This window comes from Sparus aurata, chromosome 23 (genome assembly GCF_900880675.1).
Source record: "Sparus aurata chromosome 23, fSpaAur1.1, whole genome shotgun sequence".
In the NCBI taxonomy this organism is placed as follows: Eukaryota; Metazoa; Chordata; class Actinopteri; order Spariformes; family Sparidae; genus Sparus; species Sparus aurata.
This window is the reverse complement of record NC_044209.1, coordinates 7,615,246-7,636,146: the sequence shown is the minus strand read 5'-3', so window position 1 is coordinate 7,636,146 and position 20,901 is coordinate 7,615,246. Positions and strand designations below refer to the sequence as shown.

Sequence of the window (20,901 nt, the reverse complement as noted above, 5' to 3'; positions counted from 1 at the left end):
GAATGACATCTGTGTTAACTGTTCTGCAAAAGGGTGGGGAAAATGTGTCAATCCAATGAGAAAGGGTTAACACATTTGCAAGAGGTGTCTTGTGCTCTGCTGAGACAGTGATGATGAAAACCAAGTGGATCCCAGTTTGTTTAAGCAGGTCAGAGCAATCAATAAAAACTGTAACACTGTACCAACAACGAGAAGATTCTGTGCTTGAGCCTGTCTGTGTGAGTTTTGCATGTTTCTCCCACAGTCCAAAGACATGCATGGTGGGTTAAACGTCAACTCTGAAGTGCCCAGGTTTGAACGGAAGTGTGAATGGTTGTCTCTATGTTAGTCCTGTTGTGTGAATGGTTGTCTCTACGATAGTGCTGTTGTGTGAATGGTTGTCTCTAAGTTAGTCCTGTTGTGTGAATGGTTGTCTCTATGTTAGTCCTGTTGTGTGAATGGTTGTCTCTATGTTAGTCCTGTTGTGTGAATGGTTGTCTCTATGTTAGTCCTGTTGTGTGAATGGTTGTCTCTATGTTAGTCCTGTTGTGTGAATGGTTGTCTCTATGTTAGTCCTGTTGTGTGAATGGTTGTCTCTATGTTAGTCCTGTTGTGTGAATGGTTGTCTCTATGTTAGTCCTGTTGTGTGAATGGTTGTCTCTATGTTAGTCCTGTTGTGTGAATGGTTGTCTCTATGTTAGTCCTGTTGTGTGAATGGTTGTCTCTATGTTAGTCCTGTTGTGTGAATGGTTGTCTCTATGTTAGTCCTGTTGTGTGAATGGTTGTCTCTATGTTAGTCCTGTTGTAAGCTGGCAGCCTGTCGCCTGGTTTCAGCTGGGAATGTCTCCAAGTGAAGGTGAGGCGGTTATAGATAATGGATGGATATGCTTTTTAGCGACTCTTATTGTCTCCTAAGGTCATGTTAGCCTCGAGTTTCCACCGTATTACCTGAATCAAAGTAGCATTTGATATTTTCTAAACAGATCTTTTGTGACCTGTTGATCAAAAGTCTCCTGAATTATGCTTGTATTTTTTTCAGTTTCTTTCTTATTAGGATGTCTTAGATGATTAGGACGTCACTAGTCATTTTGCTGCGTATAACCCTCAGTTTCCTCTGTGGGTACTTTCCTAAAGAAGTCCTGAAGTTTGTCACTAATAAAATGAAGATAAAAGGCAGCTGTGATTCCAGCGGGTAGATTCACCTCCTTCTGTGGTACTATCAGTAACTTTTTTGTTTCCAGCATCTTTCTGGTCTTCATCCCAAAACGTTTTTTTTTTTAAATCCAGTTAATTGCATCGAATCGGCTCTCATTCATTAACCCTATTCATTATACATACCTGGCTACTCATCAACTGGAGGTAACACTTTAAAAAGCCATGACATCTCTCTCTCTTTCTTTTTTCCAGAGAAACAAGGCTTCATCAGAGCTCTGGAGTGCTGCTACCTCAGCTGACAGGTTGCTTGACTAACAAAGAAGCACACCTGCCTTGCATCCTTAAATAAACACTAAAGCAGAGCCAGAATTGAGAACGATGAGACCCACGGGCTAAAAACTTTGCTAATACATCACGCAGCTACACCGAATCCATTTGTGAGAAAAGCTGTGTTTAATTTGCAATCCATACAACTTGCAGTACATTAAGCAGACATTATAGACAGTCCAGTAACGGGACCTTCGTGTGTTGTGACCAATTCAACCCAACTTACATTATGCATCAATTTGACTTCACCTGAAACATACAGTTTTAATCTGGTACTTAAATTACATAATTACACATCAGGTACAAAATGTAGACTTTTAAAAAAGTTAATAATAAAATATAATCTAGCCATATTTCCCAAATAATGTCTCCGAAACATCCTTCATGTACTTTCATTTCATTTGGTAGAGAGTGTTGTTAAACAGTAACGTTAAATGACACAACATGAGACGTGAACACAGTTACAATGACGGCGAACAATCCAGACGCTCACGTTCACATTCCCCAGTAAACCCAAGTGACACATTTACAATGCATGAGGAAACCAAAGAGCATTGTGCTGATACTCAAACTGTGAATTAAATATACATTAGACAGGCAGCAGGAGAACGAACTGCCTCACCATCTGTGGTGATTATATTTTATTACAGTTTATGTGAATGTAGCAGACTACTGTTAGGACTCATCACATCCCTGTGGCTGCAGAGAATTAATAATTAAGTGTCTGTGTGTGTGCAAAAAGTGTGAACCCTCTATTCAATCCCAGATAAGAAAACAGCTTCAAACTGAGCTTTAGCTTCACATTTTATCTGCAAGAATTCAAACCCAGCTGAAAGTGAAAGTGACATAAATTGACATTCTTGCTCAGCAGAGGTGGAAAAACAAAAGTCCTCTTTTAATGCTCTGCAACCTTCAGGGAAGGACAATAGTTTTATTTGCTTTTAGTCACGACAGTGACTCCTGTTGTTTTCTGATGTAGGCAGAGCTCTTCGTCATCCCTCCAAAGAGCAAACCTCAAGAAAAAACATCAGAAAATAGCAATTTCGAAGGGAACGCGCTTAAACAACTTCATGTTTTCGACTTTTGAAAATCCACAAGCTTCTCAATCGATACCTGAAACACAGACATAGAAACCCTGCTCGTTGCTGATATAGTTCAATGTAATTGTTCCTACATCAGCAATGTAATGTGGCATATACGTTCTTTCATGTAGCAAAATATTGATTATTTTCTTTTAAAAAATGAAAGTTCATCGATAATATAACATACACATGAGAGTAAAGGACAAAGCAAAAAATGTTGTTGTAGCAGCCAATTTACAGTGCAGGTGTTAGTACGTTTTGCAGTGTCAAACAATTGTACATGTTTTAGCCCCTTATCTGCCATTTTTATTAGCTGAATGGCTTCCAGCGCATAACCAGCATGAGCAGATGTTGGTTTTCTGAAAGCATAAAGGGCTTAAAACATGAAACATTCCCAAAATCACCCTCCAGTTTTCAAATATCGATCATAAATTCAGAAATAAATCCAACAGCAGACTGCTTTTTAAAACAAAACAAGGACAAAAAACACATTACAGCAGTATTTCTCCTTAGTAAATTCAACTCTGCATAGATTTAGTTTAAGACACACACAGGTAAGAACTTAGAACAGTACTATGAAGGGGAGCAAGAAGATGGACTTCGTTTCCAGCGATGCTTCTGTGGGGAGCCTCTCTGGGTGCCATGTGGAGAAATCAGCAGAGAGGTCCTCGTGTTCAATAGTCATTCTGGGCTGTCACAGAGGCACTTATAATGAAAAAAAACCACAATAAAGTAATCAGTCACAATGTAAATAGTCACCAAAAAATAATCAGGAGGATTAACATTAATTATCACAATCGAACAGACTCAGCCTTTTTCTTATTCTGTAAGACTGAACTCGTGCCAATAACTACATACACTATGAAAGCAGCAAGCAAGCCTCCAAATCAAATCCTGCTTACATTGTAATTATTTCTTTGTTTACCAGAGTACAACGTTTTTAACACACAGCTGATGTGCTGTAATTGCATCTTCCTCGCTGTGCTCTAGTTGTGCTCAACACTTGCCAAACCTCAACAGTTCTCTATCTAGCCTAGTAGGGATGCACTGATCTATCAGCCAAACACTTGTAGTCAGCACAGTGGGAGATTGGAGAATCACAGCTTTTTGCAATGGTTCACTTGTCCACATCACTTTTTTAAAAGCAAACTTAGAAATTTGTTAGAAATATTGTGAAAAATATCTGACAAGAAGAAATATTAAAGGACACCTATTAAGCTTTTTCATTTTTTTCCCCCATTCCTCTGGAGTTTTGTAGAGGTTCGTGTGCATGTAAAAGTGGTCTTGAAAGTCCGCATCAACAGAAGCTCCTCTCTCCCACAGAAAAACCCTGCTTCTGAAACGCCTTTCTCTGTGTCCCTGACAGCGAATGGAGATTAAGTGAGAAAACAAACAAACTAAACAACAACAAATTCAGTCGGACCACACAGACAGAAACATCCCTATAAGGAACCTGTGTTACCTACACTATGACTGTCACAATATGCACTGTGAGCTCAAAAACAGGAGTCGGGAACAGGTGTGTGCCTACCCAGGGAGGTGGTACTGTATCGAGTCCGCTGCAGAGTGGCGTAGCTGGGCTTGTCCACCAGCAGGATGCGCTGGGCCGGAGGGACCACCACTTCTCCATTCCTCTGCAGGGAGGCACACCTGCGGAAGGTCAGATCCAGCTTGGTCTGAATGTTACTGGAACTGTGAGCACGCTTAATGTCCACAGGGTCGTGACTCCCTGCCTGGCCGTTGACTAGCTGTACTTTGCAGTTATGGTTGTCGCAGCTCGGGATGGCGCTGGTCTTCCTCTCTTCGAGCGCCGTTGTGGTCAGCGTTCCATTGGAAAGTGACAGTTTGGCTAAATTAGTGCTTGCAAGCCTTCCCATTTGTCCGTGGCCGTTCATACGCCTGTCTTGGCCCTTGATTGGTGACCCAGGAATGTCTTTCTTCATGAAACCAGGTTTGAAAAAAGACAAGAGGCTTTCGTGGCTGCGGCCCTCCTGTCCCCCCTGCCCTCTCCTGTCCTCAGGATGAAGGACCATCTGTAACAAGTCTTTTTGTGCCCGAGAGCTCACGCCTGTCTGGAACTTGGTCCTTCTCAATGTGGAATCTCTACTCGGAGGTGCACTATGGCTGATATGACCGGCAAGAATGCCCCCTCTCTGAAGCTGAAACTGGAAGTCCAGGGTCCTGCCCTGGTCCTGCCTTGTTCTTTTTGATGACCTCTGCCTCAGAGACCCATAATCCCTGGCTGCAGCCCTGCTGCTATTACAGACTCCATGGCTGATGCCTCTCTCCACACATGTTCTGCTCTGCCCCTCTGGTATTTTGGGGGAGTAACAAGTGTCCGAGCTGAGTCTGTCTGTACAACTAAGACTGCTGCCACTAGGTGAGCTGCAGTCATGTCCTACTTCAAAGGCTCTTCCCTTGGCACTCCTTTGTGGTGGGGTGGCCACCAGTGTTATAATAGGGTCTTTGGTACATCGGGGCCGGCGCCCAGACTCCAGGTACTCCACCAGCTCTCCAGGCTGGGTCTGAGCTGGGGGTTTGATGCGGTCCTTGGAGCCAAAAGACCACCGCAGTGGCAGGACCTTGCTGAGGGTCTCCTTGGGCTTAGTCGGCGATCTCATGCTTACACTCCTTCCTTGGGTCCCACGGACAAACGGCTTGGCTTCAAACCCATCTGAGGGAAAAGACACAGTACATTACAACTATCCACCTATACCACTATACCCACACAGGTTTGCTTACAATATATTACAGTATGTTTTACAAATGATTTATCAGGGACAGCTTGTGAAATACTGCTATACTAAAAACATAAAATGCACAAGCATCAAAATTAGTTGATGAAATGAAATGTTCAAGCTAAAATATTTTACAACTTAAAGGTATTTTAATTTCAATTCACTTTGGTACAAAAACATAAAGAGCAGACCTATTCTGCTGGTGACCTGCATGCATATAACATATGAAAAAATATGTAAATATAAAGGGTCTATGTAAGTCTTACACAAATGCTGATAGACGTGATGTATTATACATAACAGGTTTTTATTACATATATTTGTATTTGTTTAAACTTTGTCATCACCCAAAGTTACATTTTTTTTTTAAAGAAGATAATGAAAATATCTGTCCCATTTACATTTCCTGTTATTACAATCTGATCTAGAGAATGGTCCTGTTGCTTATTAAAGGGAAACAACATGTTTAAGTTACAGAATTATCCTTACATTTTCATGGAATTTTAGTTTTTTTGCTCTATTCATGTTTGTTTTTTCAGCAATAGGGATTCCTTATAGTTTTTTTAATAATTTTGATCGTGAGTGGCGGAGTCCGCGATTCCTGAACTGGGTTCAAATTGTTTTCACACGCTGGGCGGATTCAGAGGAAATGATGCAACATGTAATCTACCCCTCGACCTCGGCAGCAGAATAAGGACTATTAAAATGAACATCCTCCCAAGATTGTTATACCTATTCACAGCACTTCCAGTGGAAGTGCCTCTGAAACAGTTTAGGGAATGGGATAGACATCTGTCTAGGTTCATCTGGAATAAGGCCCAGGGTTAGATATTCAACATTACAGCTGCCCGGGGAGAGGGGGGGCATGGCTCTGCCTTGTCTTAAAGATTACTTTTTGTCAGCTCAGCTGAGGCCCCTGTGGTGTTGGTGTAATCCAGTTTATGAAGCTAAATGGAAAGCGATTGAGTTGTCTTTAATGGACATACCTATACAGTCGGCACTGGGATGACTCAGCAGAATAAGTGCAGTATTTCAGCTCCAAAATCAGTGTGTTTCTTTTTTCAATGAAACTGTGGTTACAAGTGGTTAAGAGATTTAATCTCCATAGGGAGATGAAGCTGATGTGCTGGCCTGCGTACGACCCACACTTCCTCCCAGCAGCTCTGGACCACAGATACAGAAGGATGGCTAGGCAGGGCATATCTTCTTTGTGTCGGATAGTGACAAATGGACACTTTAATGACTTTGAGGACATATGTCGGACTCATGAACTGGACAGAGGAGATTTTTTTTGGTGCCTACAGATCCGTAATTTTTTTGTAATGGAAGTTAAGAGTCATGACTCTCCGGAGCCCTCTAAAATAATTGAGGTATTTATTGACGCTTACAATTCAAAGAACATCAAAGGCATCGTGGGTAGACTATACAAGGCTTTCACTTCAATGAATAAATCTTCAACAGATTATATAAAGGAACGCTGGGAAAAGGAACTAAACATGGTAATAACTGAGGATATGTGGAGTAAAGTATGGGAAACCCAGTCTACTTCTACAAGTTCATTCTTCTGGAGAGACTTCTACTGGAAAGCTTTGACCCGTTTCTTTATTACCCCCTATCAAAAATCAAAATCAAGTGGGTCACAACACTTCTGCTGGAGGGAGTGTGGATCAGACTCGGCGGACCATGCGCATATATTCTGGTTATGCCCACATGTTCAGCCTTTTTGGAAGGGAGTGCGAAACTTGATATCAGACGTTCTAGACCTGGACATTGACTTCTCTTTCAACGTACTGTACCTTGGACATGCCCCTCAAGGTCTCAGTAAAAGTGACACATATCTCCTGAAGATATTTATGGTCGCAAGTAAAAAAACAATAACTAAATGCTGGCTTCAAAAGAACCCTTCCACCATCTCCTCCTTTATCAGTGTGGTCAACACTATCCGTCTGATGGAGAAAATGACTTTCACCCTTCGACTTCAAAAAGAGAAGGGGGATGCACTTTGGAATAAATGGGACTGTTATTACCAAATAAATATTGAGTAGCTATATCTATATCCTCTTGACACTTCTTAAATCTGGTGCTATATACCTGTGACTGTTTTTTTTTTTTTTTTTTTTCCTACTGATCGTATTACGTGCTGTCATGTCCCAGACCTCCCCTGTTTCTGTTTTCTTGTTGAAAAAATTTAAAAAAATAAAAGTGTTAAAAAAAAAACATGCCTCACTGTCTATGGATCACTCTCCAACAGCCTTGTCAAAGCTGTATTAAGTTCATGCTGACACTAACCCTACATATTCTACCTCTGCTAGTTGACATTACATTTTGTATTTTCATATTTTTGTCAGGACTGTTAGATCATACCATTGCTTCCCCAGGTACCTACTTGTTTCTACTGCTTTAGGGGGTTCATCTCTAAACACTGGCAGGTCAGGAGACTCTGGGGCATGTAAGGGCCCCATGGGTCCAGGGACAGGTCCTCCTGACACCACGCTGCCCCTCTTACTACCCCCTGCCAGCCGGACCAGCCAGTGGTCAGAGGTGGAGGAGCTTGTGGAACCTGCAAAAAAGAAAAAAAACATTAAAAACATTGCACATTAGTTAAAAAAAGAAAAAAGCCGCACGAGTTCATAGAGATGTACATCCGCTAATCTCACAAAAGTCACGGTCAGGGAGAAAAAACAATTTAGCATTCATTTTGCAAACGTGAACACGGGGTATCGTCAGTATTTCCATCCATCAGTGAACACCCTCATTATACTGACACCATGAAGATGAATGCTGCTGCGACGCCAGGAAATGGAGACCTTTTCTGGGAGCAGGTCAGCTTTTCCCTACAACCATTGTGAACCTTCTTTAAAGTGCTACAAACAGATAACACTGAAAATTCACACTGATGTTCCTGATGCAGGGCATCAAATGATCCTGGCAGACTGAAACTACAGAGGGAACATGTGTGTATTTCTGCAGGCCATACAGTAAATAATGATGATGAAAGTGTCACGATACTCTCACAGTCCCTTCATTATTTCTATGGTTTGTCAAAACAATGTAAAGCAGCTTCCATCTGACTGTTCTCAATATAACAAGCTAACCCAGAGAATTTGAACGGACTAACCAGTGACTGAGGAGCTGGCAGACCAAGGCGGGATGGTGTTTCTCCTCTGGTAGAAGAGGATGTAAGCTCCACGTGTGCACACCTCCGCCTCCGGAACTGGCTCAGCACTGCTGTCATCATAACTGTACCACTGGCCATCCACAGAGTTCCTACAGAAGGCTGCAACAACACAACAATTGACAGAAATAAACTACACGTGCCATGTCTATACTAATTTATCTTACACATTTTTGTTGAATAAATAAGGTTAATGTTACTATTGTTACTGCAGGTCTTCCTACTGAAGGTTGGAGTTACTCAGACCTGTGTAATGTCCGCCGTGCATTCCTCCATGATGGTTGCACACGGCATACAGATCGTACAGGAAGTCGGGGGGAGCCAGGTCAGGTCGCCGGGACTGTTTCCAGCCGGGCTGCAAAGGGGGCGGGTGGGTGCCGTGGTTGCGGTTGACCATGTGAGGCGCCATGTCCAGGCTCGCCAGGGGGAAATGCACAAAGGTGGTGAGTTTGTTCCTCCGCTCTCCCACCTGCCTGAAGCGCTTCAGGTGGAGGATGAGGATGTCCGGGAGCGTCCACAGGCTCATCTTCACCATGCCCTGCTGCAGCTGCTTACAGTGGGGGCACTTCCATGCGTCATCAGGGGCGAGCTGATGCAGGAGAGGGAGGTAAAAATAAAGATAAAAATAATGCCAAAGTTCAGTGAATAGAATCGTCTTTGCCTGCTCATCAACCTGACAGAGCCACAAAAAACTCTGCTGCTCCAACTTGATCCGGCAAATCTGACTCTGAATCTCTTTTGTGTTTCTGTCTCTTATTCTACAAAATCATATTCCTTGAAATTATGTTTGACAGAACTTTGGAAATTCACAGTCCAAATTGGCTTATTTGAAACAGGAAGAACATTTTTAAGCTGTTGCCATGGCTACAGCTTTTGTTCACTTTTTCAGTCTCCCTGTGACTACCATCTTGAATAATGGGCAGATATGATTCGCTATATTCAACAAGGTCACTTATTTAGTATTTACAGAGATTACAAGATGTTTTCTCTCGAATACCCTTTTTCTTCTGTCATCTGCTGATCGCAAAAACAACGTGACTCAGTGTGCTCAGTGAGTGCACATATTGGTGTTTCATCATATCAATGTGTTGAGGAATACAGCTGACAGTGCAATGGAAAGCTAACAATAAGTAATTGTTTTTCAGCCGTACATTTGTGCCACTGAAGGCTCCAAGTTTGCTCATTCAGTCTAAAATATAGTTAGCCGACCCATTCGGAGCAACACTGGCAACCTCCGCTGAGTCCAGATCGACTGCAGTATCTTTGTGCCTGTAGCTCCACTGGCTGGTGACACAAGGTAACAACAGCAGCAATATCACAGCCAGTCACTGTCAACAGCAGTCAGTATGGACTTCACTTTCAAGAACGTTTGATGACTTCAACACAAATTGCATTCAGTGCCCGCATCTCTCATATTTCACAAATTGTTTCATACTGACCATCACCACAACTGTGTGAAATGTTACATGCTCTTGGTGATCAGGTTATTTTACTGAATACATTTTTGCTCTCAATACTGCAATAACAATGATAAATGGCTAATTATGATTAGCAACGTAGTTCTTCATGAATTTTGCCTGATTTCATAAGCATTTACTTTAAGATCTATGTTGATTGGATCCAGGTTGGACTGAAAAAGTCAATCAGTTCACATTCTGAATATCTGGGCAACAATTCAGACAGACTGATACTCAGGTTTGGGGGCTAACAGAAACATGTTTCATAATTATGATACAGAAAAGGTAGCTTTTTACTGGTGAATTTAGAGGAAAAAATAGTCATCAGATGACAGAAACATACAGTAAAACATTACAAAAAAATGATATACTAGTCTGTAAACAGGCACATGTGCACACATGATAACAGTCTCACACAACGCTACTCTGGTCTGGAGTGAAACAGAATACATATTTGTTATTAAGATTATATAAAAGTCATCGTATTGACATTAATTTCCTCTGGTCTTTATTTGTTTATGTTTGGTGTTGTAAGTAATCCAAAAGTCAGGGAAAGTAATGAAGCTACATTACTTTAATATTGTGAAACTCGGATTACGTGACTGACAAAGTAGTAACTGTATCGGAATCTTTTTCCCAACCCTGCATATATAACCCAACCCAATACTACAAATCATCCTTAAATAATTCTTCATTCCACTTTAATGACTTGTTAATATAATTTACCCTTTGCCTAATAAAAGTAATGGCCCCAGGAGGCTCAGTATCAGCACTCTGGATGGAGTCACTGGTTGCTACACGTATCAAATGATAACAGGCTGACTACCTGTTCCTCTTTGGTGTAGAGCTGGAAGCACTCATCCAAGGTGCAGCTGTACTGTTGGACGTGCTGCTGCTGCTGATTCCTCACACTCTCTGCATCCTTCACCACCTCCTCATGAATGTTACCAAACAGACTGTGGTTATATGAAACACACAGAGTAGAAGTGATCAGTTAATAGAGAAAAACAGTGGAGTAAATGTGTGGTGTTCTGTGATAGAGACACAAACTGACAGGTCTTTGATTCTGATCTCCCACTCGATGATGAGCTTCACATGTGGAGGTCCTCCTGAGCCGCACAGCTTCAGAGCTCTAAAACACATGAAAGGTCAAAGGTCATCCAGTGTAGAGGAAGGAACATCTGTACTAATTCCATTAACTGGATTTACATCATTAACTTTGACATTCACAGTAAATGTACCGTACCAAGAACCTTATTAGAATCACTTGAGGGTTCACTTGTATTGAGGCTTTTTAACCACTAGGTGTCAGGATTACTACAGCACCAGCAGCATTAGATGCTATGCGCTTGTTGTTTGTTTGTAATATTGTGTGAAAGACTGGCTGAGGGGTTTTATTGGGGAGTCCGTTGTGGATGTTTCAGGTAAACATCTGTTTTTTAAGCTACAGTACAAGATCAATGTATCCTCCAAAGCTCACAGCTGAGCTCCAACACATCAACAGTAAAATGACTTGATGGCAAGAAATTTAGACTTGATAATGTATTATATAAAGAGTTAATGGCTCAATAAAGTTCTTCTTAATGTCCCTGAAATGAAAGAGTTTAAAACCCCAGGTGCCATCCTCAAGGTGCTACCAATCCAATAGTGGCAGAGTTATTTCAATTTGGCTTAAAGTGGTGGAATCAATCAAATCCATTGGTTAGCACATGCTAGAGATTAGATGCCCTCCTAGAGTAAGACACTCTGTGATGTACATGACATCACACACACATGACACAGACTTATCACACTGGCTGACAGCAGTGAACTGTAGACTGAAACACTTGCACTGGTACATTCTTGTACCGTTTGATGTGGGTTGACTTGGAAACACAGCATATTTCTGAATCATTAGAGTTCAAACACTATCATTACATTAGTTTCTAGGATACAGTGTGCTGCACATTTGCGTTTGAAAGGATTTCAGTGGCATTTTGCCCCATCAGCACCATTCAGCGAATGAATGAACTGTTCTTAGCAACTCCACAAATGGAAGTCCTTTCAAGACTTTGCCAAGCGGCCCCTTTGAAACATCAATTCGACTTCTGTAAGTAAAAGCCATCAGACCTGCATTCGTGAAAATGGATAAAATGTCTGCACATTTCCGTGAATGCTTTCAAATCAGGGCTAACCTTTATAGTTGGGATTATGACGTCAAAAGAGGAGGAATTAAACATCAGCTTCAGAACATCTGGATAGACTCTGTTAATCATCACAAACTTCTTGACTTTAACATCCATACTAGTGTGTTTCAGGTGTTTTCATGTCAAAACTTCCTCAATAACTGTTTCTGCCTGTAGCCTTTCTTAAGTAACACTTTATTAGATTAAAACCGATTTAAATTGCACTGAAATGTATCACATTAGATTAAATCTGAATGAGCCTGTGAGGACATTGGGTCATCTCAGTGTTGAAAAGTTCTGACCATAATAACAGTAATTCTTCAACAAAATAACACATTCAGACTGATCTAATAACCCTCTGGTCTAATATTAGATGTCAATGTAATGTCCAGACAGGCAGCCAGCTCTGACAGTCACTGAGGTCACTGAGTGCTGATATTGTTTCCACCTGCAGAAACAGATATTACACGGAGGATATGGGAGGATGTGTACCTACTCTAGAAATGTGTCCAAAAATATTCCTGTCAGACACACTAGCATCAGAGCATTGAAGAGTTTTTGTTGCATGAGTGGTCAGACACTTTTATTTGGCCGAACAGGCTTTCAGGATTCCGCTGGAGTGCAATCAACACCCCCCAAACTGTGCAGAGCAAAACCCAGCAGAAGTGAAGAAATGCCTTTTATATGTATGATGAGCTCTGGTGATGGAGGGCAAATATCAATTAACACATTACGCAGGACTTTGAATGTGCTCATGTGTGTGACATCAACTCTCCACCAGAATGAACTATTAATGTATTTTCAAAACCCTCACCTGTCGACAGCAGGGTGGTAGAGTGGCCGCCCGTCCTGAGGTGACAGGTAGCTGTAAAACGCTGATCCTCCCACCACACGGACGTTGAACAGCACTCTGGTGTTCTGAAAGAAGTGCACAAGACATGACATCAGGGTTTTTTTATGCTATGAAGAAGAACACTAGAACAATAAAAAAACAACACTAGAAACTTCAGGACTTTATATCTCAAACATATTCTTTCCTCAAATAACATATGCTCAAAATATTGTGGACCCTCTTCAGGCTAATGATTATTTTCACTGTCAATCAATCAATCAATCAATCAATACATTACTTCATTGATTTATAAGGTGTCATTACTAGTGAAAAATGTTGATCAGCATTTCCAAAAGCCCAAGAAAACCTAAAATGTAAAATGTTGTTTTGTCGACCCAAAGATATTCAGTTTACTGCTATGAAGAAGAATAAAGAAAATATTCACATTTAAGAAGATGGAATTTTTTTATTTTGGTAAATAATTACTCAGACTGTTTAAATAATTTTCAGAATAGTTGGTGATGTTGGGATTCAGTTTTATTGTTTCCTGTTTTATTTTGTAAGGTTCATCCTCAAGTGTCGTGTTGGGTTACTTCCTGTCTTTGTCTTGTTTTCCCTCTCGTGTCATTTTCCTAATTAGCCTCCAGTGAATTCAGACCATGCATTTTTCCTGTCAATTATCAGTTTGTTTCTCCTGTTTCATCTGCAGTCCTGCCAGTGTCCGTCACACTTTTTTGGTTTGCACTGGGTTTAGTTTTTGAATGTTTAATATTTCATTGGTTCTTGGTGTTTTCCTTATGCCTGTTTCCCGATAAATTGATAACTGTTAGAGCTTGTTTCACTGACTGTCTGCCTGGAGTCTACATTTAGGTCCTTTTTTTTTTTTGCTACAATTGTAACAATTAATAGAAGACAACTAATGAATCAATTTACTGTTACAGCTCTAAACCACATCTTGCTTTGATTTTGTTGATTTGAGTTGTACTACTAACTAAACAACTCTGGTGTGGCACGTTGGAATTACTACTGGTTTGGTTGCTGCAACTTCACTGCCGAAAAACAAACTATTTAAAGTTGTACTAAAGTCCTCTTCCATGTAGTGTCATGTCCTCTAAACTATTTTTCATCTATTAACTTTTGAAGCACATCTGTGGACTTTAGTGAAATGTTTACATGCTGACTTGCTATAAAAACATGGAAAACATGCTAAATACTTAGCCTATTTTAAATCAGCATGCAAGCATTGTCACTGTAGCATATTTGTTATATTATGCTGACATTAGCATTAAGCTAAAAAAAAAAAGCACCACTTCGTTTAAGCCCAGCCTCACAGAGCTGCTTGCATGGCAGTAGACTCTCAAGTCTCATTAAAGTCTAAAATGAGCACTGCCACCACACTGATTCACAACCGCGATCAGAAACGTTGATGCTTGCAGCTTTGTGGTGTTATTCACTCATCATGCTTTTGCTTAACTATGATGAGATGGTTTCATTATGGCAAAATGAGAACACATAGCTCAGGATTTTTTTTTTTAAGCAGCAGCAGCAGAAACATTTCTCAAGACCTTTACTGTGATCAGTCAAAACGACTGCACAGTTAAGAGACTTCCAACCATAAAAATGTGGCCTGAATTGGTTTTATGAATCCAATATGCTTTTTCAAAAGAAGACTGACTGCCATAGTTAAGATTCATCTGGTCCGTGTAAGCTCTGATGCATCCCTGCGGATCAGAACAGCAAAAGGAAGTTTACTACACAGCTAATGAAGGTTTTTTACAGACACCGGGCCTTAAGCACAGGAACTTTTTAAGACTCGGCTCAGATTGTTCTCTCTCCATAACTGTACAACAACCTCCAATCTTCCCATCATATAACCAGGAAGATCTGACAGAACTTCAGGCTTCATCTAAATATAAAGCAAATGATACTGAGTGTTTTTTTTTCTAGCAGCAAAGAGTTATTTCAAACATTTACTATACCTCCACTGTAAAATCTGACAAAGTCACTTTATAACTTCAAAAGATGGAATAAATAGATAAAAAAAAGTAAGGAAACCAATTACCTAAGCATTAACAAGTAGAATATTACATTTTGGTTTCACAAGCTGAAAAGTTTTATCAGGTTAAAATGATTAGTCCACTTGGTAATTTTAATCTAAACTAAAATCACTTTGTCAGGTTTTACAGTGCACTAGCATCAACCGAGGACAGTCTCTCTCACTTTTATTGTCCTCCCCTTTGGTCAGCCTACCTTTTCCTCTGTCTCTACGCAGACTAAACAGTTTATCACCAAAAGCCTCTGGATCTTTTTGTTGGCAGATGAACCATTAACACTTGATGATACAAATCATTCTTTATAGCCAACATTAATTTTAAAATGTTTTTCTTACGTTGACGTTTTTACCTTAGCCATTTGTTGCTGGCACATGCTGGATGGAGTAATAAATCTCTACTCAGATGTAGTCTGCCTTGGACTGCTGTTCAAAACGAGGTAAAAATTGCTGAATTAAGAGTGAGTTTACACAAAAACTGGTATATTTTCATACTCTCGAGGTTATATTTACCTAGTTTGCTGTGAAAAGGCTAAAGCAACAAAAAAGCAGAGGAGAACAAAGTGAGCCGCCAAGAAATGTAGGCCGAGACCTGCACCTGACATTTTGAGCTCACAGCCGTGTAGCCTGAACCAACATGTGACACCTTAACATGAAGCGCAGTCTCAAAGTATGAGGCGAAAAAATAATATTAATGAAACTGTAGTAATTGGGCAACTCTCTCATATCATTCTCAACTGGACTGAAAAGTCGTGAAGAAAAAAGACAACATGTGAGGTACTAATATCCTCTTCTCCTCCTGTGAAGCATTTTTATATTAGTCTGAGATATACTCAGATTGGAGGTGCTTTAGGAGTGAAGGAGCGCTTTGCAAAAAATGAAATTCATCTCGACTTGTTCCACCGAAGTCTAGAGTGTAGCTGCTGGCTGAGCTCAAACACTAACACCCACTCTGAGTCCTGCGAGGAAAGCTCGATCCAGCAGAATCTTACTGATGACAAAGAGCGCACCAAAGCACACAGCAATATTGATATGCCGAACACATGAACCCACTGGAATGCTTAACCCTTAGGCAAGGTTGCACAACACTTGTGAATTACTGCCTCACATATGCAACATACAGTACTATTTCAAGTATCAGCGTCACGGGCTCTGATGTCCGAGTAACATTTGGCTCTCAGGCCGTCATTATGTGTGCATATGAAGAGCAGTGTAACGAACACTGTCTCATCTTCTCTTCAGTGTTTCAGCATCATGTGTTTATGGACTCCGCAGGCATCAAATTCCCCCGTGGTGCTTTTCCAGAGAACTCGTCTACTTTTCTGGGTTTTTTCGATCTGCTGTGTAAAAAAGCGTAATGCTAGATGACAAGTGCGGAGTAAAAATACATTTTCTTTTCATTACAGACTTGCTTGGGCTTAGTGTGAGTTCCAGAGAAAAGCCTGTGTGTACATGTGAAGACCACCCAGAGAGTCCTACCAGCACAAACTTCTCAGGAATTGGGTTTTTCCTCCATTGTTTCAAAATCCAGTGGAAAATTTCTTTAAAATATGATACTATATATTACATCACTATAATTTCCCACACCATGCACTGCTGTTGTAAGACACTGACTGCTTCAACAAAAAGATGTATATGTTTGAGAATTGAATATTTCAGATTGAATAAACACCTCCCCCCACCCATAGCTTTGCACGACGACAGGCCTGTCAAGCTTTGGATCTCTCTACGCGTCATAGCGGTGTGCTCTGATAAGAATCATACGAGAGTTTGGGTGTTGCTGTCCTTTTTCTTAACCTTCTCCAAAACCAAAGGTGCAACAGAAAAAGTCTAAAGAACTAATTAAATGGACTGCGAAGATGAAAGTAGCGGGCACCAAAAGAAGGAGTCATCCCCTCATTTACATATTGATGTCACCATCAAAACAAATTTACATTACACCTAGTGGTTGTGTCCGTTGACGTGAGGGATCACTTTAAGCTATACATTAGGTAGATAGAGAAATCTTTAGCTGAATAACACAAACTAACTGAAGGGACACAATAAAGGATGTACATAAAAAGTTACAAAGGAAGGGAAAATTTCCCCAATGTGTAGTCCTGTGCTTTAACTTTACTTATACAGTGTTGGCTAACATTAGCAGCTCTTTATTGGATTTTGAGAAGTTTAAACTCCAGCGACCCAGGTCACACTTACTCTCACCAAAGAAACTTAGAAAGTCCTCATCCTTAAAGCCTTTAGTCTTGTTACTTGAAAAAGAAAACACATGCATAAAATCCTGAATAATGAAGCATAAATAAAACCTCTGTCATGCTTGCATGGTTTTGCGTTTTTCCCTCATAACACTCGCTTAACATTGTAGAACAAGAACAATGCGTTAACTTCCATTTCCTCTCCATGGACAATCAACTGTAATGGTGCTCACCTTTTACCTGGTGTATGTAGTTTTAGAGTCAGTTTTTAGTGTGATGTCATGTTTGCAGCCATATTTAATACCCTTTTCTTTCTTTTTTCTTCTGATTTTTCAACACTGGAAACATTCAGGTCATCTGGTGACAAGTATTTACAACAAAATCAAGAGGCTAATATTAGCTTAACTAGCTGGCTAACTAACCACGGCTGATAAAATCTGATGTTTGTCTTTTCTGACAACTATGCTGACAGTTGCCAGTTAGAAATGAGAGGCTTTTTGACTTAGATGACTGATGACTACTAATGATTTCAATGGCTAAATCTGCCACCATTGGCCAGGTTCAGGCAAAATTCCCTTTCGTGCTGTGTATATGTATGAATGTTTGTGTGTACGCATACGTTTATTTTCCAACCAGTAGAGGCAGATGGAGAGGATCATGTGAGAGTAACTATGACTCATATATGAGCAGAAAAATGAACAAATGAGCATCGGAGATCTGGCCAGGCTCTGAGCAATGTCACCCCTGTCAGCATGACTGCCGAGAAGAGAAGGAGAAAACCTGTGAAAAGTCATCTCAGCATCCTGTCAGAGGAGCGTATGAGCGTGTGGGCCCTTCAGACGGCGGAGACTCTACCGTTTAAAGTTTCCCGATGAGAAAATCCTCAGCCGGGCTTTCGACCAAGGTTAATCACTTTTTGTGTTCAGTGACTGTAGCGTGAAGGTGAGGAATGTTTGTGGCATTGTTTGTGCCTGACAAGGCAAAAGACCTTCAATTACAATCCACAAAGAAGACAGTGTCTCGCTTGTTGTCTGAGCGTTGTGTCTGTGTGGTGGGATCTAAATTCACCAAAATGCTCCAACTAAATTTCATATCAAATCCAAACAGTTTACCTTAAATAAAAACAAAATCCTCTTCATTTACACCAGTGGTCTAGCAGGAGAAGGTGTGAATGTGCGAGAGTGCTTGTCTGACTGTTAATATGAGTACTGTCGATGAGAGGCCAGCTATCACTGTACTGCAGCATCATATATTGCAAGGTGAGCTCCAGTGAGCATTCAGGTCGGCTACTGCTAAAATGAAGATGTCAAGCGATGTCAGAAGCAAGAAAAATGGCTGTCGGAGAGGCCGTGCTTTTTTTCTTTTTTTATATCGTGTCTTTGCCGATGCTAAAGTAAGACAGAGGCGGAACAAAATCCACTTGTGAGCGTACTTCACTGATGCTGGAAAACTACAGATTCTGTCGAGATGAAAGATTCAGAGCAAACATCTGCGCTGAGCATCGCTCCTTTCTTGGCAGAGGCAGGCTCCAACAAACTGATTATACTGTACAAGCCTGGTTTTAATTAAATGGCTGACAGCATGGGGCACAAAGGAGGCCACAGAGCTCCAGCAGAGTTACTGAAAATGGTGCACCTGACTCCTCTCTTCCTCTTTCTCCTGGCACTTCTCAAAGAACACTGAGTAATAACATGCAGCACCGGGGAACAGTTTTCTTGCACAACCACTGCTCTATATGGCTCTTTAATGCAGTTGTGCGTCAGCTGTCTCCACAAAGAAAGAGACACCGATTGGTAATCTGTTTAGCTATGTAATTAACAAAATGCTACGGCACACAATCACATGCTTAAACACATACAGTAGAAGCGTGTGAGCAAGCACAAACACCAGGAAAGTTGGCACTTTAGCTTAAGTGAAGTAAATAATTGATTTGACAGTAACAGACATTAGGGGTACATCTATGCAAGCTATGCTGCGTCTATCATTATGTGTCATGTTTTGCAGGTAAACAAGCCAGCCATGCTTGTTCTTTAGCCGCGCATGAGGACTGACAGGCAAACAACTCAGTAGCATTTACCACTGTATAACAATGCATAACAATTGGCGGGTTAGCCAGCAAACTTTGAGCTTAAAAAAAAGACTGTTCAGCATCACAACTAACAAGTGCATTTTCATTTGCAGAACTGTAATAATGCCTGTGATAACCTCCCAGTATTGTATTATTATTAAATTTTGCTGGTGGGCATTTGATTTGCTGATTTTACCTAAAATTATAGCGGTCAGCCAATTTCTAACGGCTGACAGAATAACGACAGGTTGGAGCAGAAAAAAAGCAGAACGCTGATAAATTGTGAGCTGAGCTGACTGCCTGGGCTCTGTCTGTGCCTTTGATTCTGAGGGCTGCCCTTGCTAACTTGAATCTAGGTACTCTGTTGGTGTTCTGGCAGAAGAATACAGACTATGTTGGACATTTAATCATCAAGATAACAACAGGATGTGATCTGTCAGTAAGGGAGAACAGTGGACATAACTTTTATCTGCTCTCTGTGGATTTTCACGCTGGTCCATGTGAACTTGTCACAACCTACTTCAGCAAAGCTAAGAGTGTTAAGTTGCTTATGCCCATTTTAAACTTTTAGTACACTGTTAAGCATCATCCCTCTGTCAGAATAAAGGTTGGTCTATGAAATGTTCAAAACCAGCTTTACACTAGCAAAAACAGAGACGGCATGCTTTTGGCAGAGCAGCAGTTATATTCAGTCTAATGCCTTAAAAATGCCATATCATCTTTAACCTCCTAATCTTCGAACAAACCCATCTTCATTAAAGTTAAAAAGTAGTTGCCAACCTCTTCCATAAAATTATAATTAGGTGACATCCAAGCTCCATCTTCAGAAACGTTGCTTTAAAAAGGCTTCACATGCTGCTAATTAGCGTTCAACTTAATATGAACTGCTTTTTTCTAACTGTAGTCTTCTTCACCTATTTAAAGTCCTTTTTCATTGCCAGTTTCCATCCTGTGTTCATTCAGGAAAGAACTCATTAACATCCTCAGCCTTGAATCTGTTAAACAAGGCTTTACGGTTGACACGTCGGATGTGAGGAGAGGACGACCACATGTGTCTCTTAAACTTTAAGTATCACTCTGTGTATCAGTGAGCGAGTGTCCCAAACCTGTCAGCCTGACTCTGGCCAGTAGGTGCAGCGAGAGGACACCACTTCCTGTCTGCCTCTAGCTGGTGCTTTAAGCTCTCCCACCTGTACCACACAGTGTCCTTGTGTGGGCACGCTTTCCTCTGTCCCGAGCCAACAAACCTGTCTCAGAACAGGTGCACCAGCCGGCACAGCAGGAGGGAACCGCGTCCCCTCTCCGCCTCCAGCCGGTGCTCAAAACAAGCCCGCCCACGCAACACAGCTATCAAACACAAGTTTTACAAGCATCACGGAGCCATTTCGATTGACTTATTACACAGGGCTGTACTGCAGCGTTAGTCCAAGCGTTTTCTGGTATTGGTTGCAGTAAATAAAAAAGAGTAAATAATGTAAGAGATAATAAATTATTTCTCCCTGTCACTGACAGTAGCTGAATTTACAGTCAAAATCCGGTGTTGTGTGTTGATGCAGTGGAATACAGACACAAATTTGAATTGTTTCTCATAAATCTGATGTGAATCAATCTGATCTTCAACTTTCCAACATCATTCTCTTTCACCTTCTCTCCTCTGTTGTCTGTGTATTCAGTCCACATA

The 20,901-nt window shown here is 41.0% G+C and overlaps 1 protein-coding gene across 3 annotated transcripts in view; it reads right to left on the bottom strand.

The window, feature by feature from the left end:
• Positions 1–1,564: 1,564 nt before the first annotated feature.
• usp43b (ubiquitin specific peptidase 43b) overlaps positions 1,565–20,901 on the bottom strand; it is an 84,962-nt gene continuing 65,625 nt past the window's right edge. Inside the window, exons 9-16 of one of the 3 annotated variants that reach the window (XM_030408051.1) lie at positions 12,893–12,996; positions 10,968–11,045; positions 10,740–10,869; positions 8,703–9,045; positions 8,400–8,558; positions 7,668–7,841; positions 4,075–5,217; positions 1,565–3,248 (exon numbers count right to left, since the gene is read on the bottom strand). In XM_030408051.1, the coding sequence (XP_030263911.1) occupies positions 3,238–3,248; positions 4,075–5,217; positions 7,668–7,841; positions 8,400–8,558; positions 8,703–9,045; positions 10,740–10,869; positions 10,968–11,045; positions 12,893–12,996 (2,142 nt within the window). In that variant the 3' untranslated portion in view covers positions 1,565–3,237. Of the gene's footprint in view, positions 3,249–3,280; positions 5,218–7,667; positions 7,842–8,399; positions 8,559–8,702; positions 9,046–10,739; positions 10,870–10,967; positions 11,046–12,892; positions 12,997–20,901 lie in introns of those variants that run through there. The other 2 variants (XM_030408052.1, XM_030408050.1) reach the window with 2 other exon arrangements.